Raw genomic sequence first — 27962 nt, forward strand, 5'->3', positions numbered from 1 at the left:
TTCGTGTCATCATATCTTTATTGGAAGTGTCCAGTATTTCAGCTACACTGGGCACAGTGGGCTTGGATGAGCTTCCTGGGAAAGGCGCTACTGATTACAACACTGTTTCTATGGCAAAATGCATTGCGGATTCCAAGCAGCGGTCATACAAATGGCCTACGAGAGCATCACCCATTACCGGGGGGTTCCTTATCAGGTTGCCAAAACTATTTACTCCTAGAAGCATCGTCCATTTCAGGAAGACTTACCGACTCCCCAACTCTCCTCCAGCATCTTCCACTGCAATATGGAGCATATTTATTTACCCTGAAAAAGTTTTTAAATGTTGACAGATTTTTCTAGGCATTTCTTTCCCACGGGTCAATGTAATCCAATCCCAGGTGTGCAAAAATGTCTTCTTCACTCTCTGCTTCGAGAAATACCCTCTGAAATCATAACGAGGAACACGTGTGTTCAGATATTTCTGTTAAGCGTCTCAAGGCTAACACAGTGAACGTTTTACTTGTAAAACTGTCTTGTCAAAATGATTATTGCCACAACATAACTCCCTACTTCTGAAAATTAAACGTCATCTTAACTGACTTCTGTCATTTTTATGCTTTCCCACCCCAAATATGGGCACTTAATAAATTAAAGTAAAATGATGACAGCTGCCCATATTCTGCTAAAGGCACTCGGTATCTTTCCTGTAGATCTGTAGTTCTTAACCACAGTTGCTCATTACAAACACCTGAGGAAGTTTTTTTAAAAAAATATATTGAAGCTTGAGCTATACCCCAGTCTAATAGAGTCAGAATCTCAGGAGAGTTCTCGTCATGAATCCATCTGAAAGCTCCAGCTAATTCTAATGTGCCACCCAAATTAATTGCTGCTGCCACAGGTAATGACGAGTGGCAAGATCTGGGTGCTCATACGTGTTGGGCTCCCTTCCTGGCCTCCCACACCTGCCCTCACCTGCACCAGGCTCCCACCCCACGGTCTCTTTAAGACTGAACAGCAATGCTCCTCCACCCTCAGCGTTGGGCAAACTGGAGACACTCAATAAGGCTGAACGTCAATGTGTAAGTTTTCCTAAATCGGGTTGTGTGACTCTGTCTCCACGCACACATTCCACATCCCGCCAGCATCCACGGCCCTCTCTTCTGACAGAGCACCTTGGTTTTTCTTTGGGAACCCTGACACCCCCCCTCTCAGTCCATGAGGGTCAGGTGGGGCTGGTCTTCCCGCAAAGGGGCACACGGTCCAAGCCTGGCCAATCAGAGCCACAGTAACGGGTTCAGGATGGGCACATGGCCCAGGTTCGTCTAGTGACCATCAGCTGGGGCTCCTGCTGGAACTGCACAGAAAGAGGCTCTTCTTTGTTGGGGGAGCAGGACAGATGGGACTCCTGGGAAAACCATGACTGAGGGGGAAACCAACCCGGAGGGGAACCGGCCTGAGCGCCTGGCTGCAGCCACACCTGAAGTCAATACTACCCGGATGCTGCAGTATATAAACCAAATCACTCTTTTGTGCCTGTGCCGTTTTCAACTGGGCTTCTGACACTTGTCGCTGAGACAGCTCTATCTAAATATACCTTATGTAGACTATTGGTTCCCAGAGGGCAAAGACTTTACTTTTAGTTATTTTCTGTCTCCTTTCCCCTCAGAGCTTAGTTTAGTATCCTTGGTCACTGTAAGAACAGTAGACATGGCACTTGTGGATTTAACAGTTGAATGCTTAACTCTTTGTGACTGATACAGTAATGTACTGTTTTGCTGAGGCATGAATTTGAACTGTGAGCACTGCAAAGGAGAACTTGAGCGGTGCTTGTGACCCGGGGGAATCCTTGGTTTTCTTAGGAGTTACTCATTGCAAACACCAAGGATACACTAAGCTCAGTTAATTTCACTGCTGGGCTGGTTCTGGGGACCCTGTGAGCTCATCATCTTTGAGCCCAATGGCCCTGAGCTCAATGCATTCTGGGCCGGGTGGGGGGCTGTGCTCCCGTTAGGACCTTCCCAGCTGCCCTGGGCTGTGATCTGTGGACACAGGACACTCCAGGCAAAGGAGACCGAAACTGGACACTGACATCATCTCAGGAAAAGTGCTCTGGGAGCCAGCCTTGGGGGTGTGGGTCAGAGGAGCTCAGGTCAGGGGGACATCCCTACCTTGGTCTTGTCATACAAAGCGTGGTTGTCGAGAATCATCTTCCGCTCGTGGGTGGCATAGCGCCGGAGGTCTCTCTCAAACTGCTGGAGGAGAGATAAATAAAATAGGTCACTATCAAGTCTACAGTGCCTTCAGCATTACGTGTTTAGGGACATCTAACTTCCCAAACTGAAACAGCTATCTCTACACGAAACATTCCATGACATAAAATTAAACTCTGCTAAACATTCTCCAAGTGCTTTTCTCACATGCTTGCACTAGAGTGTGAGCTCTGTGCAAACAGGAACCCGGCTTGTTCTGCTTGTAACTGTGTTGCTCTTCAAACACTCCTGGCACAGAGAAGACGTCGGGCAAATGTTTGTTGAATGAATAAAAGGACACCGTGAGGATTATGCCAGAATAATAGGTAGCTCAGAGTAAATGCTAGTTAAACAGTTCCTGGGGTTTTTGTTTGTTTGTTTGTAATTTGGAATATCACTATTTCTAAAGAGGATAAGAAGGCAGGAGACCCAGATTCCAGCCTGGATTTTATCCCTATCTGGCTACACACCTCTGACAAGTCACCAAACCTCTCTGAATCCTGGCTGGTCAAACAGAACCACGGAAGAAGTGGATGAGTAAGGTCACTTCTGGCTCTGATGTCCTCTCACATAAGATGCTGTAAAGCTGATGGATGACCTGAGCCACCTGCACCCAAGTAGCATCTCTTAAGACCATGGGTGGACTTTGAAGCTTCAAGAAGAAAAACCTGAATCCTAAGCTAGAGGACAGGAAAGCCTTGGGGCAGGAGGACAACCAATGAAATGCTCATTGAGGTTAGTTTTCCTCAGAAGCATAAATCTAGAAATACTGCTTTTCCCATGAGAAAATTGGGTGAAAGCATGGGATATTGGCGCCCTCTAGTGGCAGGGAACCCTTTTTTGGTGTGTGTGTATTACAGGAAAGCTGACTGAAGCTGGAACTGCTTTTCTAGACCACCACCTGGGTGTGTGAGAAGACAGACAGACTCTCCAACCGGAGGGGAAAGCAGAGGGGAAGCCTGCATTGTGGAAAAACTGGGGTGAAGCAGATTCTGGGTGCCGTAGTTTCCCGTCTGTGAAAGTAGTGGGGTATTGCTTAGCACTAGGTGTCCCCCCAACTCAGAATACTGGCTGCTCCCCGTGTGAGGGGGAGTCTGGAGAGGGAGTGGATAATGGGGGTGGTGAGAGGCTGCCCTTGGCTCCCCAGGTCCACGTGGCAGGAGCTATATTCCTGGACTCCTGCACCTTAGCATGTCAGGTGACTATATAATGCCCGGAGCTGGGAGCTGCCGCTTGGCCAGTCTGTGCTGAGGGCTCTGCCAGCCCCATCTCACCAAATCCCTGGGAACCAGGGAGGTCATCGCCCTCGCTTTCTGAGGGGAAAACTAAGACTTCAAGGCCATAGGGAACTTGTCCTAGATCCCTGAGCTGCTAAGAGGCAGTGCAGGGACTTGCGACCAGGGCTGGGATGGCCACACCTGTGCTCCTAACCACCATGTGCTTTCTCTCCTCCAGTGGTTCTCACGCTTCTGCTGCATCAGAATCACTTGGAGGACTTTTTTCAAGTGAGTATTGCTGGGCTCTATCCGCAGAGTTTCTGATTCAGTAGGTCTGGGTGGGGTGGGGAATTTACACGTCTAACCTGTTCCCAGGTGAGGCTGATGCTGCTGAGTAAGGGACCACACTTTGAGAATAACTGTTCTAAATTAATTTCTCTCCCTTGACTGTGTGCAGGTGGAATGCCCGATTTAGAGGTTTCTAGGCACTGCCCCCTCCCATCACAGGGCCCCCCGCGGCCATTGTCAGTCCCCTGGGCCGCTGTCCCTTGGATCCAGGTAGAGCTTACCCGGGAGCCGGTCCAGCCCAGCAGAGCGAAGGCTCGGCGCTCATAGGGGCACATGACCAGGTCCACACGGATGGCCTTCCAGGTCTTTCCTTCCTGCTGGCTGAACTTGCCACCGTCTACTCTCTCATGGTGCAATTTTAAAATCAGAAAGCATTTTTGGAAATGATCTAAAGCATCCACCTTCCTGCTAGGCAACTTGAACTTCTCAAACGTCGACTCCATAAGGTCGTAGTATAAAAGTAATCCCTGAAAACAAACAAAGACATCAGGAAGAGTCCCCAGTGCACAGGGTCCAAGATTTTATCGCAGGTTCATAACAAAAGCTTTTCAGATTCGAGCAGAACGTGGGTGTTTTGTCCTTGAGTTTTGAGCCCACCTGGCCCCACTCAGAGGTGCCAAGGCGTGGGTGCACTGCCCTCTCTCTGCAGCAGGGGCAGGTGGCGATTAGAGAGGCCCAGCCAAGGCCACTTCCTGGCAGGGCCGCCAGAGAATCTACCCGCTACTTCTGATAGACATCCTCCAACAGAGCCACCCCACCAAATTCCTTGTGGCACAGGGCAGACAGGAGCGGGGGGTGCGGAATCATGCAATCAACTGCTGAATCTGAGTGGCAGCTAAAAGAGCAAATAACCTCAGAATAATTCAATCATAGTTATTGGCGTGGGTAATTTATCATGCATTCTTCAGTTCAGATGTTCTCAAATCCTGATGCATCAGGCGCATCAGGTCAAGGTTTGCAGAGCCCTGTCCCCAGAGTGGTTCAGTGTGGGGAGGGGACGGGGAGAATGTGCATTTCTAACACATTCCCAGGTGGTGCTGATGATGCTGGTCCAAGGACCACACTTCCAGCATCACTGATTCAGTTCACTTCCTAATGCTCATAAACTGTCGACACCATCACCACCGGGCAGTCACACCTGGGCTGGAAGCCCCTTGGCAGGGCTTTGCTTTGAGTTTTGCCAGGTGTTTGGGGTGCATCCCTGAATGACATGCCCCTGTCTGCACAGCCAGCCAGTTCCATCTGCACAGGGCACAGTTGTCAACACCCGCACAACCCCCAAGGTTGCCTCCTGCTCTCTGTCTGGGGCATCTCTATTTTCTGCAGTCTTTCCTTCCTTGCTGCCTCCGCACCCTCTATGCCCCATTCTCTTTAGGTAACTTCTGTCCTGTTTTGAAAACTCCCTTAATGGTTTGGGCTCTGGCTGCCCATTAACACCCACAGGTGGACAGGACTTCACATCAGCCTGTTTTTTTTCCCCTACAGGATACTGAGAGACTCCTGACAAGGAGGGAGGCATTTCCTGGCCCCTCACTAGCCCTGCCACCCCACCAGGGGACAGAGCAGCCTGCTCTCCGGGTAGATGACAGGGACAGGAGAGATGTGCTCACTCTCAGCCTCCCCTCTCACAAAGACAGAGGCTCCATCACCTGGCACTTGGCCTCAGGCTCCCCCACAGAGCAGGGAGGGTGGTGAGGCTGGAGCCAGGGCCGATTTGAGGGTGAGGACCTGTCCACTCTGTGGTTTCAGTTCCCTCCAACCCCTTCTCATAAGAGTTGGCGCCCCCTATTCCAAGTCTAGTCGGTTTCTCAAAGTGAACGCATCCTTTCCTCGAATGATTGGCAATACTGTGGATCTCAGCAGTTTCACAACCTGGGGAAGTGGCTGTTGGGAACAGTTAGGGGCCCTGTAGCAAGGTCCACTCACCGGTGTGAACCCAAACGACACTCAGCCCTGCTCGCTTTGGGTTGAACTGCTGGTGGCCAGTGAGATTCGGGCGAATGGGGCCTTTGGAATGGAGACGCCCCCCTCAGCTCCCCCACCAATCAATGTTTCCCAGCTCCTTTTCCCCTTTCTCCCACCCCTGGCCCAGGGGCCTCCCACAAGGGTCACATTTAGGTTCATCTGATGGGTGGCTCCAGCCAACACCCCCAGGCTGTTCATTATGTCCCACAGGTGTCCAAAACACTGGGCGTGTATTCACTATGTTTTTCAAGATGTACCCTGGTGTGCCCATGTGGGAGATAATTTTTATAATCTGGAAAGTGCAGTTTGGGGTGAGAACAGCAGAAGGAGGAGTGAGGTTGAGGTGGGGGTTAAATGTGGAGAACCTGCGTGCAGACAGAGCTGCCCCACGACACCCCCTCCCTGAGGTCCCGTTTGTCAACGAGAGAGGGCGAGGGGCCATGCCTGCTCTCTCCTGGGTCCCTTCACCTGGCACAGGGCCTGGCTCTCCGGCAGAGTTCAGGAAGTGACTGTGCAGGAGAGCGCGAGATGACAGCCACCAGGTGTTAGCCATTTATCAAGCCCTCTGCCAAGTGCTTCATCTAATTCTCTGGGTTAGTGCCCCCCATTAGTGAAATGAGAGAAGTTTGTTGCCCCTCTTCTATGGATGAGTAAAGACAAGCTTGGAAAGAGTAAATGAGGCATCCCAGGTCATAGAGCTCAATGCCACGTGCTCAGTGTCGGTCTCCATAGGTGCCTGTCCATTTCTTTGCTCAGGGACCAGCAGTGTGACTGCCTTGAAACTGAGGAAAGACGAATGGGGAAAAAAGCTCCCCGTCACCATGTCCCCACCTCATCCCAGTCTTGTGCAGGGACAGTCTCAGAGCATGCGAGTGGCACCTATAAATCAAGGTCTTTCAGGAGTGCCCGGCAGCGCCCTCTGCACCAGGTCTCGGCCGCAGGTCCATGACTCGTGCTCTGTGTCCATGAAAACCTTTCATCTCTCCTGCTTGAGCAGAGCAGTAGGGCTCGCCCAGGTGCAGCTGGTTCTTCCTCCTCCCGCCTTTCCCTGGCTTGGTCTGTTCCATTCACTCTCAGGGCCCCTGGCCACCTGGGTCCGCTCTCCTGAGAGGGACTGACAAGGCTAGGGATGGACCCACAGGTGAAGTGGGGTCAGGTTCCCAAGTTGGGTCTTCACTTCCGGTGCTCCTGGCTCCAGGGTTGGGTGTTTCTCAGTCTTGTTTTCCCTTTATCTGAGGGCTTCTCTCTCTGGCACAGCAGGGAGCTTGGTCCACCCCCAGCAAAGGCTAGACCATTTGTGGGTGGAGCTGTGCCCCGGCCTCCTCCGGGCCCCTGGACAGGGCTCTCCAGTCTCTTTGGCAAGTGGAGCTCCCACTGGACTCTGGTGGGAGTCAGGGCCCCACAGGTGGCTCTGGCCGCAGGGTCATCCTTAGCTTCCTCCAGTGAGCTACAGGCAGCCTGTGGCTACTCTGACCTCTCAGTGGGTGGGAGCTCCTGAGCCAAGACTTTCTCTTGGGCCCAGCCCACCCTCACTATCACTAGCTTCCTTTTTTCCATCTCAGCACAAGGTCAAGGTGGTCATTGACCAGAATAGAGTTCAAAAAGCCAGCGACCCCTCTTCGACTGATTTTATCCTGGTCTTAGCAGTCCTGTCCAGCCCCGACACTTGCTCTACCCTGGCTCACACCTCCCAGGTCTTCGCTGAGCATGCTCTTGTCTGAGGGTTGAATGCCTCTGCATGTTCAACACAGAGACATAGCCGCCTCGGCTTCTTTGGTAATAGGATGAGTGTGTATAAACAAGATACATGTTCATAACACAGACTCTAGAACCCAAAGCGGGTATGTCTCATGGCATGTCACGTGGCATTGTGTCGGCTGTTGCAAATAATTGAGAATCCTTAGTCACTGTATGACTGTGAGATAGTGTGCAAAATTCAGTGGCATCAATGTGAAGCCTGAGTGCCCAAACACCCGCTCTGGATTTTTCTTCCTACCTTCCTTTCCCATAAGTTTATCACTTTAGGTAAAAGTTGTTCTTCTTCTTCTTCTGTGGATCCTGGGCTGGTAATTAAAAAATCTACATCATGCCCAATCTTCTTACCCCTGATTAAAAAACAAAATAAAATGGAAATAAATTAGATTTTTAGCTCTCAACTTTTAACAGTCACCTTTGTTTTTATGCCTGTGTTGCAGGTTTGCAACCCAAAGTGCTCCTGACTTTTTTTTTAAGCAAAATACCCTTGGTTGCACAACTCCACACCTTGCAAAATAAATTTAGGACATGCACAAAAGTAAAAAAATGGACATATATATGATCATGTGTGTGTGCGTAAAAAATAACAAAGAAGACGATTTCTTCTGCACACTCACACACGCATCCCCCCCCCCCCCAGTGCCCAGAGACAAGCATGGCGACAAGCAAACCAAAAACTACATTCACATAACATAAGATAGGGCTCTTGGAATTATGACTTGACTAAGGACATTTTCTTAAATTGATCTCGTGTTTCCTCTTTTCCTCTCACCTCAAACCCAGCTCGCTAGAGCAGCCAACAGCACCATGTAAGACAGCCAAAAGGGGAGTTAGGGGAGGGTGTGAGGGGGAAGGAATCTCATTCTGAAAATGGAAGCTTCAGTATCCAACAACTGCACACATCTCTGTGGGGAGTTCATTCATTCATTCATTCATTCACCCAGCCAATGTTTTTGAGGGTCTACTTTGCACCAGGCACTGGTTCTCACTGAACACTAAGCTCTAAAAACTTAGTGAGAAAGGCACGCATACAAACAAATTACTTGGCAGCTGTCCAAGCAGAGAGGAAGGGTGCCTACCCCAGCATGGGAAGAAGAGAGTCAAGGAGGGCTTTCTGGAGGGGATGGCATCGGAATGGAATCTTAAAGGATGAGAAGAAATCAGCCAGGTGATGTTTTGAGGAAAGTCAGCACAAGCAGAAGGGTCCAGCTGAGGCAACAGAAAGCTGTGTGTGTGCAGAGGATGATGAGCCATTGGGTCACTGGAATAAAACCTGAGGTATAGAAACCAGGGCTGCAGGGAGAGGCCAAAGACCTTATGGGCCATGTTCAGAAGCCTGGATCTCTGAACGTAGGGAGCCACTGAAGGTGTTAGAGCAGAGGAGGTAGAAGCAACTTTTGTTTTTTACCTCCGGAACCCTCCTGTCATGGTGACGAAGGCATCAGGTAGAAACGCCCAGACAGCCTCTTTAACCAGCACGTTGACCGCCTCTGCTTCCGCCCTGGTGACACAGCTGACAAGGTCTTCATAATAGAGGAACCCTGAGAGGCCAGTGGACAGGTCAATGGGGAGAGCAACACATCTCGTGTGAAGCGACCAGCCCTCAGCCCCCACATGTGGCCAACATGGCTACAGATAGCAGCACCAGCCTATTCTGCAGACACCAGTTACTTCTGTTGTCTTGGTGGTGAATTTTCCCTGTAACAATGGCCCTTTGCTTCCTGACTGAGAGGCTCACAACTTCCTGACTAAGAAGGAGACCATATTGCATATCTCTGTAGAAACCAGGTGGTTCAAATCTGACTTCCCATATGAAGAACCAGTCTTCTTGGTCAAGAAGCTGCACCCTATTACTTAAAGGAGACAATGCACAAAGGTTTGGGATGGAAAGCCTCCGGGTTGGAAGGTGACAGGAGTTCAGGTCAAGAAGAGGAAGAGGGCAGACTTGCATGTGAGGTGCAAAACGTCTTTGGTGGTTTGGCTTGTTGCTTCTTTGTCCGACCACCATGAATAAGGTCAGACAGGATTATTATGATGAAGAGTTGTTATAATGACTTGATTACTCCCCAGACCCATGGAGGGCAGCGTGGAGCAAAGGAGTAAAGGAGATGGAAACCTGGTCTCCAGGATTTGGGATGAAGTATTGGAGGAGAGGAGAGGAGAGGGGCAGGGGAGACGATCCTGAGGGACAACTACTTATCCTCCAATACAGGCCTGGCCGTCTTATCTAGGATCCCACGATGAAGTCATTCAAACTCTGCCTGGATGTTTCTAATAATGGGCTGCTCTGGTATCTCCAGAACAGCCCATTTCTCAACTGTAAAGTCTGTTTAGACAGTTCTTTCCCCGCCCCCAGTTACACCAAGAAATAATCAACAAAGAAAAATTACAAATATTTAAGGTTTCCAGTGTGATGTTTTGCTATACATATATTGTGAAGTGATTACCACAATCAAGCTAATTAGTATACAATGAAATATTATACAGCCTTTAAAAGAAGGAAATCTTGTCATTTGCAACAACATGAATGAACTGGAGGATAGTATGTTAAGTGAAATAAATCACACAGAAAGACAAATATTGCATGATCTCACTTGTATGTGGACCCGAAAAAGTCTAACTCCTAGAAGTAGAGTGTAGGGGTTGGGGGTTGAGGAAAATGAGAGATGTTCATCACGGGAATCAACGACCCACGGACATGGACAGCAGTGTGGGGAGACTGTGGGAGTAGGAGTGTGGGTGGATGGAAGAGGACAAAGGGAGAAAGTTGGGACAACTGTAATAGAATAAACAAGGACAAAAGAAAAAAGAAAAAATCAAGTAGGTTGAGGTATGAGGATACAATTCCATTCTTGTTCTAACTGGCCTGGGAAAGCTTTTGAATTTTCCAGTCCCGCATCAACACCTGGATATACCAATGCTTCAGACAACTCTCTGATACTCCCTGAAGGACTCAGGGAAGAATGTTCATGTACCCAGACCACCCGTCATTTAGAAGATCACCATTACGGACCCGGCTAACATCGCAGGACTGATTCTTCTCGGGAATGTACTTCTTACTTATAAAAAACCCTCAGCTTTTCTTTCCTCTTTGGAAAACTATGGGCATTGCCTTGTGTTCCCAGTTTGCAAGGCTGAAGACTCTTAAATGAATCTTTACCATTTATTTCTATAAAAGAAAGAGATTGAGAGAGAGATGTTCATCAGAGGGCACAAACTTTCAGATACACAGGGTGATGAGTTCTGGAGGTCTACTAGACAGCATGGTGTTAACTATAGTTAACAATACTGTGTGGTATACTTAAAATTTACTAAGAGAATAGGTCTTAATTCTTCTCAACTCCCTTCAAAAAATGGGGGGACATCCAAAGTCCCTGCTTCTGATGAGCTTAAGTCTACTTGCTCACAGTCCCATTCATCACTGGTCCTCTGGAAAGACATGGAACAAATCTATTTGTCCTTACTTCTCACCTCCAGGATCATGGGAAGATGAAGGCCGGAAGTCATTTGATTTAAACAATGTGGTCACAAAATTCTCAAAACCAAACATCACACGTTGTCTCTAAATGAGGACAGTTACATAACTGTGTCTGCAGGACCCAGAGAGGATGATGCTCACACTGATGCATCTATTAGCTGTGACCACCACCCAACCACACTGCTGGTGGGATACTCTGGTTTTTTATATCAGTCCTAAAACTTTTTCTCATTTAAAAAAATTTAGCCACATTTTTTATTGTAATATATACATTTTTGTGCATTGGGAGTTTGATCTAAAAAACAATGCTTCAGGGAAGTTGCAGCTCAGTGGGTCCAAAGTTTCACTTATATAAGACAAATATCTTCTAGAGATCTGCTGTGTATCATTGTGTCTTTTGTTAATAATACCCTGTTGTGCACTTCAAAATTGCTTAAGGAATATGATGTGGATCATAGGCTTAACTATAAAATTCTATGATCCACATCACATTCACTAAGGCTTCTTAAGGAAAACAGGGAATTTTTTCTTGATGTTGAGGGTGAGCAAGTATCTCTGACACAGAGTGAAAAAAAAACCCTAACTATGATGAACAGATTGACAATTTGGATTTTATTCAGTGTGAGAACTTATGCTTATCAAAGGACATTATTAAGTAAGTGAAGAAGCAATCTTAAGACTGTGAAAAGATATTTGCATTTCATATATCTGGCCAAGGACTTACGTCCAGGATATTAGCTAACTCTTATAAATCAATAAGTAAAAGACTAAACAACCCACTTTAAAAAGGTAAAATGACTTCAACAGGCACCTCTGGGAAGAGCAATTGGCCAAAAGCACTTGAGAAGGTCATCATAGAAATGCAAACTAAAACTGCAATAAGATGACACTACTCACCAGGACAGACAAAACAGAAAAGGTTGACAATAGCAAGTGTAGGCAAGGATGTGGAACAACTGAAAATCTCAGACAGTGCTAGTGGGAAGGCCAAGTGGTTCAACCACTTTGGAAAACTACTGGGCAGTATCCACTGAAGCTAAATAACTATCTACGCTCTGACCCAGCAATTTCAATCCAAGGTCTATGCATAAGAGGAATTAGGACACATCTTCACAGATACCAGAATGGTCATGGCATATTTTTTTCATAATAATCAAAAACTAGGAATAACCCAAATGTGCACAAACAGGAAATGGGTAAATACATTATGATACTAATGGAGAAAAATCACTTAAGAGGGTGGGTCTCATGTTAAGTGCCCTTATCACAATAAAAATCAATTTAATAAATTAAATATATAATTTATTCATGTGAAAAAAGTGATGTTTTGTTAGCCTTTTTATCAATATAAAATTTTTCATCATGGTTGACATTCAAACTGCAGCTCACTTGGTAACCATAAAACTAGGCTTATTCAGGATGTACATAAGCCAAAAGTCATGACTGACAACAGCTTCTTTAGGGACATGTGCAAATATCAGGAATGGAATTGGAGAAATTATGAGTGTAATAATTTGTTGACACCAGGAGAGCAACTTCAGTGGCTTTCTTGCTTTCCTTTTTGGTATGGTCAGGGAGGTTAACTCATTACAAGAAGCAATACACTGAGTAATGTTATATGTGTGCCATTATATTTCAGATTTTGATTGTTCAAGGCCAATGTGGCACACGACTCCTCAAGCCTCAGGGAACTAAAACCAAGTGCAACTATAAATAAAACTGAATCAGGTTTTCCATTGGACCCATGGATCATACTTTCAGCACGTTCAATTAGCTTATTTAGCTTACCTTTGCAGTACCCTAAACTATTCCCATCGACAATTCCATTTATTATTGTGCTGCTAAAGGAATACATATGAACAGGAGCTTTGAGCTATAAGCATGATAGAAAGGCATTCCTAGAGTTCTTCATAAAACAAGAGTGTTAAACAGGCTGCTGGTGATCACTGACCGATTAAGTGAATGATAGCTGATTCATTCACGGAGCTGGAAAAGCTGGGTAGGGAGGAAAAATTCCAGCTTGCAAAGCTGCTGAATTGGAAACTTAGATCCTGAGAACCTGTGGGGTCATTTGATAGGGCTTTTATCTAAGTCAGACACTACACTGCCACCCCAGAATTTCTGTGTGTCGAGAGTCCTCGCTATCATTCCAAGCCACCTATTACTTATGTTTAATACTTATGCAAATTTTTAATGGCATCTCTAAGGCTGGTTGGGGTACATCAGTCTTATTAAATGTGTACTTTCAGCAGCTCAGAATATAAATACTGGGTCTTTTTCCCCCCTTAGACTCTTTTATTTCCTATGGGGCATCTTATAAAGGCTTTTAGCAGTCCCTCAGAGGTTAGCAACTCGATGAGAGATGAGTAGGGTCATCTATAGCAGTGCTGATGTGAACCACTAAGGTTTGACTCGTTTCCTCTCCTGCTGCTTGTTTCATTTCATCACTGAAACAGAAGATGGCTATTTTCTTTTATTTCTAGTCTTCTCTTGTAGAAGATCCTGTTACCTTCATATCATTAAAAATGTTGATCATTTCATCATTCTTTGTAACTTAGGAGCCATAGGGCTCACAACTGTGGATGTGATGCCCTTTCAAATCCCAATTAAATTGTATTTTTATTGCACATTAAAAGTAAACTTTTAAAACATACAACACTTTTTTTTACTGTGTATTGGCATTCCTTCATTTAGAAAAAGTTTACCAGGACCTCCTAAAAGGAAGTGGCCTGGCCACTTTCAACCCCCAGGAGCTCCCACAAGGCTCTCAAGATGCTTGTGTCAGCACAGTCTTCTCACACTAATGAGGCTGATCGAGTTGATCAGCCTGTGCCTGGATTTCCACTATTTCTCTTCTATGTTCTGGTGTTCCACGGTGTCTAAACCAGGTCCATATCTGTGCCAGGCAACAACTCTACTTTCTTCACATATTCGTTACTTGCCAACCCTCTGTGTCAACTTTCTACCCTTGACTCCACACCATCACCTTCTACCCAACCAGAACCCAGAGGGTAGAAGGGTCAGTTCAGTAAGAACCAGATCAACAGTGCACCCTGGTCTGAAATCTGAACATAAAGGAATGACAAACAACCACTACAAAGAGTGGATTTGCTCTGTGCCAGGCCAGTCGCTAAGGACTCTGCCTGCATTACTTGATTTGTTTCCCCTTGAAGTACCAATGTCCCCTCCCTTTTACAGATGAAATAAACTAGGCTCAAAGATGTTAACAAACTTACTCAAGAACACATAGCTGCAGGATGTTGAAGTCAGGGTTTGGATCCAGGTCTGTGGGATTCCAAAAGTGTTTGCTTTTAAACCATAGTGTGAAAAGAGGCCAAACAAGCAACTCAGCTCGCAGAGATTAGAGTTGAAATGCAACTGACTTAGAGCTCTACCAGGACCTGCCCACCCCGTGGGAACCTTGGGAGGTTTTTAGGAGACACAATTTACCTGCTTTCTGCATTCGTGTGAATTTCAGGGTTTTGTCTGACCTTATTTTACTCAGGGTTCTGAAACCCATCCTGAACCATTTCTCAGATGTCTTCAAACCCACTCCAAATACAGAAGTAAAGAGCTGAAAGGGAAGGAAAGGCACGCTTTCAGTTCTAAAATAACCATGACAATGAAGTGATACTTTTCAAGACCAAAGGATTAAGAAAAAGTGTAAACAAATCTCTGACCCTTGTTTCTCCTGAATAGGACAGGTGGGTGGGTGATAGTAATTATTTAGAGACATGTTTGTTTCAGGAGGGCCCTTTCCTGATAAATGAAACAGACATAAGGAGGCAGGTTCTGGCATCCGCATAGGACTTCCCTATAATCTGCTCATGGGATGACCCGTGCTGCCAACATGAGACAACAGTTATCCCGTCGGGCACTCCCCTTGGTCAAGGGTCCCTTACACACACTTGTGCTTTGCATATTTAGCTTCACCATCTAAAGAGTGGTATGCATGCAGGTTGTATAAATTCTCCACCATCATACAGCTGGTAAGTGGCAGAGCCCAGATTCAAACCTGCACACCCAAGCCTGGGGAACCTGCCCACAGCCACCTTCTAGGCCCGTGCACATGAGTGGCAGGCCCTGAAAGGCAAGGTAATTTGTGTCTCATCATAGCAGGGCAATAAGCTCCAGCTCCCATATTTATTTAGGTATCTGCTTCCTAGACCATTGCTATGGACTGGGTTCTACACCCCCATCCCAATTCATATGCTGAAGCCCTACCTCCTAAGGTGATGGTCTTTGGAGATGGGGCCTTGGGTAGGTAATTATCTCTAGATGGGGCCCTGAGGATGGAGCCAAAATGATGGGATTAGTGCCCTTATTAGCAGAGACACCAGAGAGCTATTCTCTCTCTATGTCATACGAAAAGAACACATTGAGAAGGACTCTATCTGCAAGCCAGGAAGAGAGCCCCAACCAGAATTCAACTGTGCTGGCACCCTGTTCTCAGAATCCCAGCCTCCAGAAGCATGAGGAAAGAAGCACTTGTTACTTAAGCAACCCACAGCATCTTGTGAGAGCAGCCCAAGCTGACTAATACAACCACCTCCAAGAAGTAATAGGATTAACTGAAAAACTATTTTCAATAAATATATGTAAAATCACTTACTTTGAAGGACTGATATCGTTCATCATTTAACACAGCTTTAACTTCAGAACTTTCTCCATCTTCAATAATTTCCTGCACAGACAGAGGGAAAATATTTTAAATTAGTGATGTTGGTCAGTCACAGTCCAAGACACTCAAATTTGCAGATCTAATAGCTTGACTTTTCATAAAATGCACACCCATTATGTGGACAATGTTTCTGTAGTTTATCTAGAGAAAACAAGACATTTCCCTATAATCTTGAAAGTCCCAGGTCATTGTATTTCCAAAGATCACTTTTCAATCCTCAGAAACAAAGATACAGAATGATTTGGGTCCAAATCTATAGAACGAGAACACCAGAACCTTTACTGACCGAAGAGTGTCTAAATATCTGTGATAATTTTCTTTTTAATGCATATGAACTTGCTGAAACAAAGAAGACTTTTCATCTGAGTGGATTAATTTGGGCCCAGTGAAAAGCCAATCCAAATTTCTAAGCCTTATGATGTCTGGCTCAGAGCCACCTCACCCTCTTCCAGATAGAGTTAGGATTATTTTTCTTGAATATGTGATTTTGCACTTGACTATTCTGAAGCATACTCCTGGATGACCAGCTTGCCTTGCTGGGGGGGATCCTTCAACATCATCAAATAAAAAATCACCTGCCCCTGGCTCTCTACCTGAAACGTACAGGCAGAAATGCAGAATCAGCTTCACCGCGTCTTACATCCACCCCCGTTCTGGAGGGCCACGTTCCCTGATGGAACTGGGGCCCTTTACCCAGCCTGTGTCTGAAGTCACACCATCCCCTGCTGTCAAAATATGAGGTCACCTGCATCTTTCACTGTGATTAGTAATAATGCAGGAGAGTTCTTTTTCCACTTAGCTGGTTCCACATAGCTCCAGCTGTCATAATATTGGATATGGATTACCTTCATCTAGCTATCTATCTATCATTTATCTATTTATCAATTGATCTATCATCTATCATCTTTCTATTTATTTCTACCTAATCTATCAAAAGTAAAATAAGCCATCAATACATCTACATAGTTGACAGAAAAATACCTATTTCCTCCCACTGCCCCTTCTCTCCCACTCTGTGTCCCTGCCTGCCTACCTACCTTCCTTTTAGGAGGCGTGACAAGTCCCATTTCACCCTTACCTCTATGATACTCTTCACCTTGTCCCCCAAGCAGGGAATTCCTTCTGTATCCTTCATACTGACGATTGTGAACGGCAGAGATTTAAGTACAGAAGCTGCTCTCATATATATCACACAGGAGCCTTCATTTTCTCTAAACTCACAATTTTCAGCCAGTATATCAAAGGCATCCTGAGGAATAAAACCTGGTGAGTAAAACACAGCCTGTTTCCTAGCCCCTGAGCCAGTGCTCACTTGCAAATGTCCCCTGCTCTCCTGTAAGTATTGGGATGCTGCTTGACCTTTTTCTTGAAGGTCAGGATTGGGTCTCCAGTACCTTTGTACCCCTCCCTTATTAGACAGGTGATGTTGAATGGAAAGACAGGCCACAGAGTGCTATGTAAGGAAACTTCAAGTTCACTGCCATGAGATATTTGGAAATGACTTAACTAAAGCACAATCTCATGCTCACTCCATGCTATTAATCATTGCTCAGCATTACTGATCTTTCCCTCTTTGCTTGCTGACTTTCCTACCAGCGTGGGGCCAGGATTCTGCCTTGATCACTGGGTACCCCTGCCTCTTATCTTGTACATAAAACACGCACACACACACACACACAGTCAGCACTTGGCACAGGCTCTTTGAGTGACAGTGTGATCAGGTGGCACAGACCCAAGGCTGGGGTTATTTAAGGTAGGGCATGTTTGTGCTTCTAGCCAAAGAGGAAGCAGGTGCAGCTGCGTGGCATCGTGCTTGTGATGCTCCAGTAGCTGTAAATTCCTGGTCTTCCTCACACATGCGGGGCTAGAAAGCTAGAGATGAGAAGTTTGTATTCTACACAGTACTGCATGTTTTGTCCACCTGATAACTGAACTCTGAGCTGAAGGACAAGCAGTGGTGGGCTTGTTAGGCTCATTTGAAACACAGCTGCCAAACTTCGGGGCTACATGGGGCTTTAGAGGTAATCTAGCTGATTTCTAATCAAACAGTGAGAAACCGAGACTCAGAGAGAGGAATTGACTTCCCCAAGCTGGTTAAGATCAGAGAAGAGAGAATCTGGGTCTTTGGACTCTCAGTCTTGTGGTTTCCCCGCGAAGGCTGTTCACACATTACTGCTAATTCTATGGAATTTGCTCTTATTGTGCTTTGGACTAATGACAGTATTTGATTTTTCAGAATATTTGCCTTTGACAAGTGTTGTGGCCAACAATAACAGCTCTCAATAAACAGTAACCTACCATCTCTAAAGAATATAGTCCAAATGTATTTGTCCATTTCCATGAGAGAAAGAGACCCATTCTTGACAGAAAGAAAAACCAGAGATCAGGCTTTGGGGGGGGCGTGGTGTGGGTGGGGAGAACTTCCCTAGCTTTTCAGAAAAAGTCATAATTTGTAGACCCATAGGAAGGGGCTGAAAGCCCCGTGTTTGCCCTGGTGTTGTGAGCCCCCACCCCCCGTTACCGTGAGTCTGGGGTTGCAGTTGTTTAAAGTGGTCCTTCTCTGACACGCGTAGGGAGAGACCTTTACGGCGAGTGGTGGGGTCTCCTGGGGCTCTGGGCTGGGGCTGCTTGCCAAGTCTCTTCTCGCCTAAAGAAATGCATAAACATCCACTTTTAATGACCATCAGTGGTAATGATGGGTGTTTGAAGAAAAAAATTGGAGGCAACTTGATGGCACCGGAAAGAGGACAAAATTGTAGGAGAGACCAGTTTTATGTTATATGAATCTCTACTGTTTGAATCTGCTATACTTAACATGTATTATTTTTCCAATCAGAAAAAAAACCTTGCAAAAAAAGACCATTGATTCAATACTATTTTCCTTTTCTATGCACTTAGTTATGGTCTGAACCTTCTTTCTGAGGGTTCTGGCACATTGGTGGAAGATTTTGAATGAAGATCTTAACTTTCTGAGTTTTTTTTTTCTTTCTGAATGGTCATAGTAGGAAAAAAAGTAGGAACCCTCTACTTCTCTGGCTGCCAGAACACAGAGATGTCAATATTTTGAAGTGTTTGTATATAGACCTTTTCATAAAAATAGCTATTGTTTATTAAATGCCTCCTATACATAGGTCAGGTTTTATGTTAAGTACTTTACACCCATGTTATTTCTGCCCTCAAAACCATCTGATAACATCGGCACTACTGTTATCTCATATTATAGAGCAGAAAACTGAAGCTCAGAAAAGCGAGGTGACTTGCTCAAGGCCACACAAGAAGTGAGCAGAGAACCCAGGTGTGTTGATTCCATAGCCCATGTCCCTAACCATTGAGCAAAGGACAATGGAAACCACAGCCACGCCACTTACAACAAGCTGGTGTTTTCCTGTCATCTGCACGGGTTTTCCTGCTCTCATACATTCTGTGAGCCAGGAGACGTCGACAAGTTGTAGCTGCAGGCTGGCTTTCACGTTCTGTACCTGAAGCCACGCCAGGACTTCTGCACCAGAGTTGTTTTCTGCCACAATGTGGGTGACGGAATCACTGCAGAACGCAAGGCAAAGTTACCAGCGGAAGGGGCTTTCAGAATCAGAAGCTCCCCTCTTTCCTCAAGGTATTCAGAGTGTCCCATCTAAGGAAGAACAACACATACTAGATCTGACCACAGGCCTGGAGAGGGTAGGTCCCCACACAAGGGGATTCTCTCTGTTTTAACTAGTGTAGCCACAGTGGTCTATGTCACATGGCAAAGCTTGTGTGTTGGACAAAATTGAAGCGCCTCTCTGGGACTTTGTGCTTACTCCATGGCTGTGGGGACAGCTGCTCCTGTTTGCAGAAGGAACAACATCTGGGTGAATATCATAATTATTAAAAACCCCATTTCCCTCCAAAGGACAGCAGTAGAGATACAGTAACACTTCCTAATAATGCCATTAGCCCACTGTCCCTGCTTCTGCCACATGGAATTAATGTTTTGATATTTTGTGCCCAATATCATATGAACTACAATAAGACTGCAAGACATGTACAATTGTCCCAGAAAATCTGAAAGAACAGTTGCCATAGTTACACACCAAGACGGAGAAGCCGCAGGGAGGCTGCCAGGCTCTCTGAGCTCAGGGCTTCACCCAAGCCTGGGAAGGAGGCGGGTTTGCCTCGGAAGAGCCCTGGGGGTCATCTCCTAAACTCAGGCCACTCTCACCATCCACTCTTCCCACCCCGCTCCACTGCCACTCTCTCCTCACCGAGGGTGTCTCTGGACACAGTCCTGCCTCTAAGAGAGACACCAGTGTGCCTGGAAACGTCGGGGAAAGGGTGGGAGTGTAACACACAGGCATCTACAGAAGAAAAAGGCTGAAGAGAACTACTCCAGACTATCGCAAAAATAATAACAACTACACACTCGCACAAGCACATGTATACAGCTGTCCCTCGGTATCCACAGGGGGTAGGTTCCAGGACCCATAGATACTAAGATCCTTGGATGCTCTAGACCAGGGGTGTCAAAATCATTTTCGCCGGGGGCCACATCAGCCTTGCCATTGCCTTCAAGAGGCCAAGTGTCATTTTAGGACTGTATAAATGTAACCACTCCTTAACTCAGGGCAAGGAGCTCGGCGCTGCCCCTGGGTAAAAACTAGGTGCCGGGCCGGATAAAACAAGGCTTGTGTTTGCCACCTGCGCTCCAGTCCCTTGTAAGAAATGGCACATTTGTGTAACCTACGCACATCCTCCCATCTTTAGGCAACTTGTAGCAACTACACAAGGTAAATGCTGTGTAAATAATTACTATACTGCATGCATTGTTTAGGGATCAAGTATCTGGAATTTTGAAGTTATTTTCCATCTGTGATTGGTTGAACCTGTGGATGGTGAGCCAGGGGACACAACTCTATGTTCTTAGGAGGCGGGCAATATGGTTTTAGGAGAGAAAGCCAAGGCTTGTGGAGGCCACACAAAGCTAGGGTTCAGACCAGGTGTGCATGACTCAAGTAATCTCTTAACGTTCCTCTAGACTGTGGTTAGACCCCGAGTGAGGTTTTGTTTCTTTTGGTATTTTTCTGTGTTTTCTGTCATGAACCATCTATCATAATTTTTCTGCTTAGGAGAAATAACATATATGAATGTCATTGTCAAGGACAAAAAAACCCTGGGTCTAGAGCTAAGGTACTGTATTCCTTGCCCCCAGAGGCCTGGGATCTTTCTTTCCTTCCTTCCTCCTTCCTTTCTCCCTTCTTAATTGTCACCCAAGGACATGTTTCTGTTGATTTTTGCAGAGAGAGTGGGGGGGGGGGGAGATACATCAATATGAAAGAGAAACACTGTTAGGTTGCCTCTCACATGTGCCCCAACTAGGGATCAAACCCACAACCAGGAATCAAACCAGCGACCTTTCAGAGCACAGGACAATTCTCTAACCAAGTGAGCTATGTGGCCAGGGCCTGGGCTTTCTTCTTAAAAAAAAAATGATTGTTGTTCAATTACAGTTGTCCCAATTTTCCCCCATTATTCTCCCCCACCCCATGCACCCCCACCCCTGCATTCAATCCTCCCCCACCCCTTTTGTTCTTATCCATGGTCCTTTATACATGTGCCTTGACTTGATCCTTCTCCTTCTTTCCCCCGTTATAACCCCTGCTCCCCCATCACTGTCACTTTGTTCTTTATTTCTATGTCTCTGGTTCTATTATGCTTGTTTGTTTTGTTGATTAGGTTCCATTTATAGGTGAGATCATATAGTATTTGTCTTTAACCATCTGTCTTATTTCACTTAGCATGATGCTCTCCAGTTCCATCCATGCTGTCTTGAAAGGTAGGAGCTCCTCTTTTCTTTCTGCTGTGTAGTATTCCATTGTGTAAATGTACTACAGTTTTTTGATCCACTCATTTACTGATGGGCACTTAGGCTGTTTCCAGCACTTGACTATTATGAATAACGCTGCTATGACAAAGGGGTGCATAGGTTCTTTTGAATGCTGTTTCAGGACTCTTAGGGTATAATCCCATCAGTGAGATCACTGGATTAAAAGGCAGTTCCATTTTTAGTTTTTTGAGGAAATTCCATACTGTTTTCCACAGTGGCTGCACCAGTCTGCATTCCCACCAACAGTGCACTAGGGCTCCCTTTTCTCCACAATATCGCCAGGACTTGTGATTTGTTGATTTTTTTATGATGGACATTCTCACTGGTGCGAAGTGGTATCCCATTATAGTTTTAATTTGCATCTCTCTGATGGCTACTGATGCTGAGCATCCTTTCATGTCTCTGAGCCCTCTGTATGTCCTCCTTGGAGAAGAGTCTGTTCAGGTTCTTCGCACACTGAAATTTTTTTTTTATTTTTAGAGAGAGGGGAAGGGAGGGAGAAAGTGAAGGAGTGAAGGAGAGAAACATCAATGTGTGGTTGCTGATGTTCCAGACGTTCCAGCATGTCTGACACCTGAGTGAGGATGCTTGGGAGGTGGGGCTCAATGCATCCATCAACCTGAACACCAGTACATGGCCTCTCTCAGGTGGGACTCAAACTTCTTACATGAGGTTCTGGGATCCAAGGACTAGTAGAAACCACAGGGCCTTTTAGGACCCAGCCTGAAAAGTCACATGGTGTCACTCTATTGGTTGAAGCAGCCACAAGCTCTCCCGGATGCAATGAAAGGGAAAACAGACCCTGTTGCCTCTCCATGGGACCACCCATATTTTAAAACCCACTCAAAGCCCCAGAAGTCCACTTTGAGAAACACCGCTGTAAAGAAAGGTCTTTCTTTCACTGCCCCACACTGGGCATTGGGCTCAATTTTAGCAATGTTTCCCACCATGATATTCACTTCCCTGCAAGTGTATCAGATAATTTTAGCAGGTACACAATTGACCATTTAAAAAGCATATGTGCTTATTTATATCCACGTTTTTATCTTATGCCTATCAAACATGGTTTTAATGAGTCTCAGAGTTTGTATATTATTCCTTAGGACAAAGATGAGTTATTTTTAAGAGCTCGGTTTAGAAACAATTAAAGGAAACACATTACGTATATGACATACACAGTAAAAGGTGTAAGAGCCCTAAATGCGGCACTCAGATGTCTGGAAAGCCCTGAATTACGGAACTGACTCATAAATCTTAGTTCTGAATTATTTTCCCTGATACTTGGACCCTGTCTTTCTTTTCCTGATTAGTGCTGTCTCTCAGCGTATTAGAAAAATTCTCCATGAAGAAAGAGGCAGCCATCCTTTGTGCTTGGAGACAGGCTGACCCCAGTCCAACCTCCCCAGTTTTCATGGGGGTTCGCCTGCTTTTATCTTTGCCTTTAAAACTGTTTTCTTTCCCTGGAAAGGTCATTCCTGATTATTCCCATCTGATGTAAGACTTATTTTGTAAGCAATGATTTTAAATAGTAATTTACAGTTCAGGTGAGTGGTTTGCAGTTTAAAAACCCTCCCTGACAATTTCCCTTAGCAACTGATCGTTTCAGAATCCCTGGAACAGAAAAAAAATCGAAGCGGTACAGGCGGATTTCTATTTCCAGCCCCGATGGACTTAAGACTGAGAAGGTTTTGCCTTCATTTTTTTGGCTCACCTTAAATGGCATTATGAACATTTCCATTCATTTAAATTCCATAAGTATTGAATCACAAAGTACTTTGGACCAGAGCAGTTCTAAGAATTTACACTGCATGCTCCTGAATTTATAAAAATAAAGGCTTTATCCTGTTGCTGGTTACAATAGTAACACTGGTGCATTATAGAAAAAAAGTATTAATTACAGTCATTAAAAATTACAAATTTCCCAGGCTGATTCCACACTCATCAGACAAACCATTGTTTTGAGCAAATATTTCCTGGACCCTAGTGTGTGTGAGACAATTGTCCGAGGTTGGAGGATGAGGTGTGCACCATGGTCCTGATGACACCCTGGCCCTTGTGGGGCCGAGGAGGGGTGACTGCATGAGCGAAGGAGCAAAGCCAAGTGTGAGGCCATGAATTTCATCACGTTCCAGGGAGGACATCCTCTCCTGTAAGAGGGCTCTTAGGTCTTTGATTCAGAGAGGTGTAGGGAGAAAACAGTTCAAGGTCAGAGGGAAAAGTGAGAAAAAACATATAATGAGAAACCAGTGAAGCAGTGTTTGAACTTGGGACCAGAGAGGGGCCTTGAGGTGGACTAGTTCAACATCATACTTTCTGGAGCTGATAGCAGCTTTTTCATCTGGTGTTCAGTTTATTTTGCAATCAATGACTTTTACTATTTTGATTTCAAATACCACGAATTTGAAATGATGAGACATTGCCCAAGATAAACAAAGCTGGACGCTATTTAAAGCTGTAAGGACCGATTTTATTTAGTAATAACTATCACAGTAGGGAAGAGGGTCCTACATGATTAGAGGTCAACTTCAAGGAAACACAAGGCAGGAGAGCTTTTAATATTCTGCGAATGTGTCCTACGAATCCCAAAACATCAATTCAAGAGAGTATGTGCACCCCTATGTTCATAGGAGTGTTATTTGCAGTAGCCAAGATCTGGAAACAGCCCAAGTGCCCATCAGTAGAGGAGCAGATAAAAAACTGTGGTACATTTACACAATGGAATACTACACAGTAGTCAAAAAGAAGGAATGCTTACCTTTTGTGACAGCATGGATGGAACTGGAGACTATTAGGCTAAGTGAAATAAGCCAGTCAGAGTAAAACAAATACCATATGATCTCACATATAAGTGTAATCTAACAAACAAAATAAACTAATAAGCAAAATAGAATCAGAGGCACGGAATCCTGTGACAGACTGACGCCTGTAAGAGAGGAGAGCGGATGTGGGGACTGGTTGAAAGGAGGTGAAGGGATTAGACACAGAACATACACACATGACCCATGCGGGGGTTGCTTAAGGGAGTGAGAGGGTGCTGGGTGGAGTGGGCAAAGAGAAAAGTTGGGGCAGCTGTCATAGTATAATCAATAAAGTGTTTTTTAAGAGGCTAAGATGTGTTAAGGGAAAGGCACCAAGGGGCGTTGAGGGGAGCTGGTCCATGTGACCAGTCCCCCTGGATTTGCTAAGTAGCCGTTGTTGGGAGGAGAAGCAAATTCCCTGAACCTTTCTGACAGGAGGCGATGGTGCTAGTCAGAGCCGTTCCCTTCCCCCAGGGAAGGGGACTGAGAGCTCTCTCCTCGGATGTTTGCCTTTCGAAGAGCTGACTCTCTGGTCCTTGAGAAGACAGTTTGGGGTGGTCGGAAGACTTACCTTTCAAAGAGGCTGAGAAGGGTTTTATGATTGCAAGGTTTTCACCTTGCGATTCAGGGGCGCATTGCACCGAGACCCATCCTTCCCACCACAGTTCTTTCATCTTCAGCGTGTAAGGACAGGGCACACATGAGCTAGAGGATAGAATGCCTCCAGACAGGTGATGCATCCAGGTGTGCCATTTCTTAGCGGTGTGACCAGGCCCAGGTAAAGCAAGCGTCAGATTTCCCCTCAAATTTAATCCTCCTGGAAACCAAGGAATGTGCTAGGAGCTATGAAGATCGCTGCCTGTTTTCAGAACATACTTTCCCCCTTAGTTCCTCTTTCTCTGAATCCTGTGTACTACACGGGAGAGTTATAGCTAGACTTTACTGCTGAGAAGCATCCTTTCTTTTAAAAATCAGTTTTTATTTTCATTTTTAAAATAGATGCATATTTTTAAGAAATTAGAAAACAGAGAATAAAAGCAGTCATAATCCCTCCCTACTGGCTCCTTCCCCCATCCAAAATAACCACTTAAAACAGTCTGATGGGTTTCCTTCCTGTCTTTGTTCTGTTTGTTTATATCATTTGTCCTCGTTTATATTGTGGAGAAAGGACCCTCTCCTTGGGGTTCTGCTGTAAAGGCCAATGGATCCAGTCAATTAACAAAAAAGCATTCACACTTCACATTTGCATAGCTTTTGATTTATCAAAGCACATTGACATCTATTATCACATTTGGTGATCACATCAGGCAGACCAAACCATTTTTCTGGAAACTAAGGTCAGAGAAGAGAGTGGGGGCTCTTGCCCCACATGGCATGTCTGGGAAGGGCCAGAGGCAGAATTTGAGGTCTCCAGATTTCTTATCTAGAGATTCTCCCTACAATGATTTCTATTGTCCTTTCCAGTTAAAGTGTGTATCAAACTTAAGTACAAAAATTCCGTTTGAGAGCTAGGACTCCTACTTCCTGTGGTTCATTTTTGCGCCATAGAACACACTCGTATTTAATGTGTCTATATGAGCCGCCAGCCTGGGAACTTGGCCCCCGTCACATGCACAGCCGAAGTTTGCTCTCCACGCAGCAGTTTCCTCTGTCGCTCGAGCAGCTGGGCTTGGTCCCCGGCAGCAGGCATCTGGGGCAGAGAGCTGCCCCTAGGGCTCTGTTGCCAAAAAAAGAAACTTGCCTCCCACCATCTCCCCAGGTACCTGCCTCAGCCACCGTGCACCTACTGGTAGCTGTGCCTATAACTAAACCAGCCAGCCCTTGCTGGAAGGATGGATCGTTCCACAGAGAGCCTTCTATGTAAGTGGTACCTTGACCATCTGGCTCTCCTTTTCCTGCCCGGCCCTCGCCAAATTTCTTTACCGCAAAAAAGCAGTTCTGTATTTGCTAAGGCTTTTAATTTCTACTTTTCCAATTTCTTTTTTTTAAGTTTCTGACTTTTGGCCTCTTTGCCTGTGTCATCTTGCTCTTCTTCATTTCAACATTTTTATGTAAGTCTGTAAAAATAGGCAGACTTAACAATTAGATGAAACCTAACGGTATTTTGTATTTAACATCACAAATGAGACAGGGGTTGAACAGAAGAGGCAGAGGGGGCCAAAGGGGACCATGTACAGAGACATCAGATGGGAGCGAGGTCATGGGAGACTCAGGGACTTCTGAATGTGGCCCTTGGGTAAGAAAAATAAAATGCCTCTGTGCCTTTTCATATGAATTATGGCTCTTGTAAAAATAGTTATATCCGATTACTGACTTTTGACATACGTCCCTCAAGCAATTAGAAGCTGGCATTTCTTCAGCAGGAAAGGCTTGTCAGTTTTATTTTGAAATATCAAAGACTATTCTTAAATACAAATCTATTTTCACATAGAATACTTACAGACTTCCCTGGAAAAAAAAAGTCATCAGCCTATTCCTTTGACCATGAAAGCCAGCCAATTGCTCAAATCACCATTCTTGATTCACTGCAAGCCACCTCCCCCCGCCCCAGCAGGTCTGTTCAGAGCCATTTAGGTGAAAGTTGTAACGCCATTCATTTCTGCACTCTGTTCTGTTGTCTCTTCCCTCTACTTGAGACCAGTGAAGAGCTGATGTAACAGTTAGTAAAAGCCATAGGCTGACTGCTGGGATGTGGATGTTTTTGTGAGTGAACCTGTCCGGGTAGCCTACATGGTGCCTTCAACTGCCTTCTTTCTGGGTTCTCTTGAGTGACCTCATCACTCCCAGCGTGGCAGCTACCGCCCTGGGACAGAGCAGCCCCTGAATCTTCAGCTAGCATCCTTCTCTCTACACACCCCACTCAGACTGAATTTTGGAAAAGCAAGATCAAGACCACACTGGGGTGTCTATGGTGAGCCAGCTACAGTGTGTCATCCTAGCCTGTCACAGACATTGGTTACTTTACCACAGTCAGATGTTTAGCTTAAGAGCCAAGCAATCGAAGCATTTTTTTGCCCCTGAGTAGCTGAAAATTTTTTGACAGAATGCAGTGGCGTTTTGTTCAAACTGGTCAAGAATGAAATTGAGTGGTCTCAGCACTAAATTTTCCTACTAGGTTTCTGTTTATCATCCTTAGATACCTCAACGCATAAAAGTAGAAAACAATTTTTTGTTACATTATCTTTGGATGCTGACTACTTTCCATGTAATTGTATTCAGTTCCCACTCTCACTTCCCATAACAAATGGGCTCAGATTTGTTCCTTGATTTCAAACCCGTTCTCCCAGTGGGAGCACCAGGTCTTCCCTACGTGGGAGAAAACAGAGGCTCCCTGGGTTTCAGAGAAGCTGTTCGCAAAACGGACTCACAAATGACATCAGTGGTGTCCTACCTGAGCTCATTCTCAACCCTGAATCCTTTCCTTCGAGCCAGCTCCATGAGGAAGGCTCTGCGGGTGGTTCCCATTTTCTTCTCCAGAATGAAGAGGACCAGACCTCGGAACTTGACATCATGCGGAGGGGAAGCCATCGAGGCGCCCATCTGCCTGGGTCTCTTCTTCCGAGGGCCCGCGTGGGCCATTGGCAGTGAATCCATGGGAAGAGTCTGCTTCTGCTTCTGGCTGTGTC

General features: G+C 45.6%; 1 protein-coding gene across 2 annotated transcripts; it reads right to left on the reverse strand.

Moving 5' to 3' along the window:
• On the reverse strand, nucleotides 1–27962 carry DNTT (DNA nucleotidylexotransferase). 2 transcript variants are annotated; one of them, XM_037050912.1, is made up of 11 exons: nucleotides 27728–27962; nucleotides 19044–19218; nucleotides 18197–18322; nucleotides 16754–16924; nucleotides 15607–15678; nucleotides 14445–14568; nucleotides 8925–9057; nucleotides 7758–7866; nucleotides 4018–4263; nucleotides 2151–2231; nucleotides 1–425 (listed from the first exon to the last, which is right to left on the reverse strand). In XM_037050912.1, exons 1-11 carry the CDS (start codon nucleotides 27928–27930, stop codon nucleotides 339–341), a joined length of 1527 nt encoding a protein of 508 aa, XP_036906807.1. In that variant the 5' UTR covers nucleotides 27931–27962; the 3' UTR covers nucleotides 1–338. The 2 variants fall into 2 exon arrangements, with proteins under 2 accessions (XP_036906807.1, XP_036906806.1); XM_037050911.1 differs by having other exon boundaries at nucleotides 2151–2234.

The sequence above is a fragment of the Sturnira hondurensis genome, unplaced genomic scaffold, assembly GCF_014824575.4.
Source record: "Sturnira hondurensis isolate 20B ecotype Veracruz unplaced genomic scaffold, ASM1482457v3 Scaffold0006849, whole genome shotgun sequence".
NCBI classification, from domain to species: Eukaryota; Metazoa; Chordata; class Mammalia; order Chiroptera; family Phyllostomidae; genus Sturnira; species Sturnira hondurensis.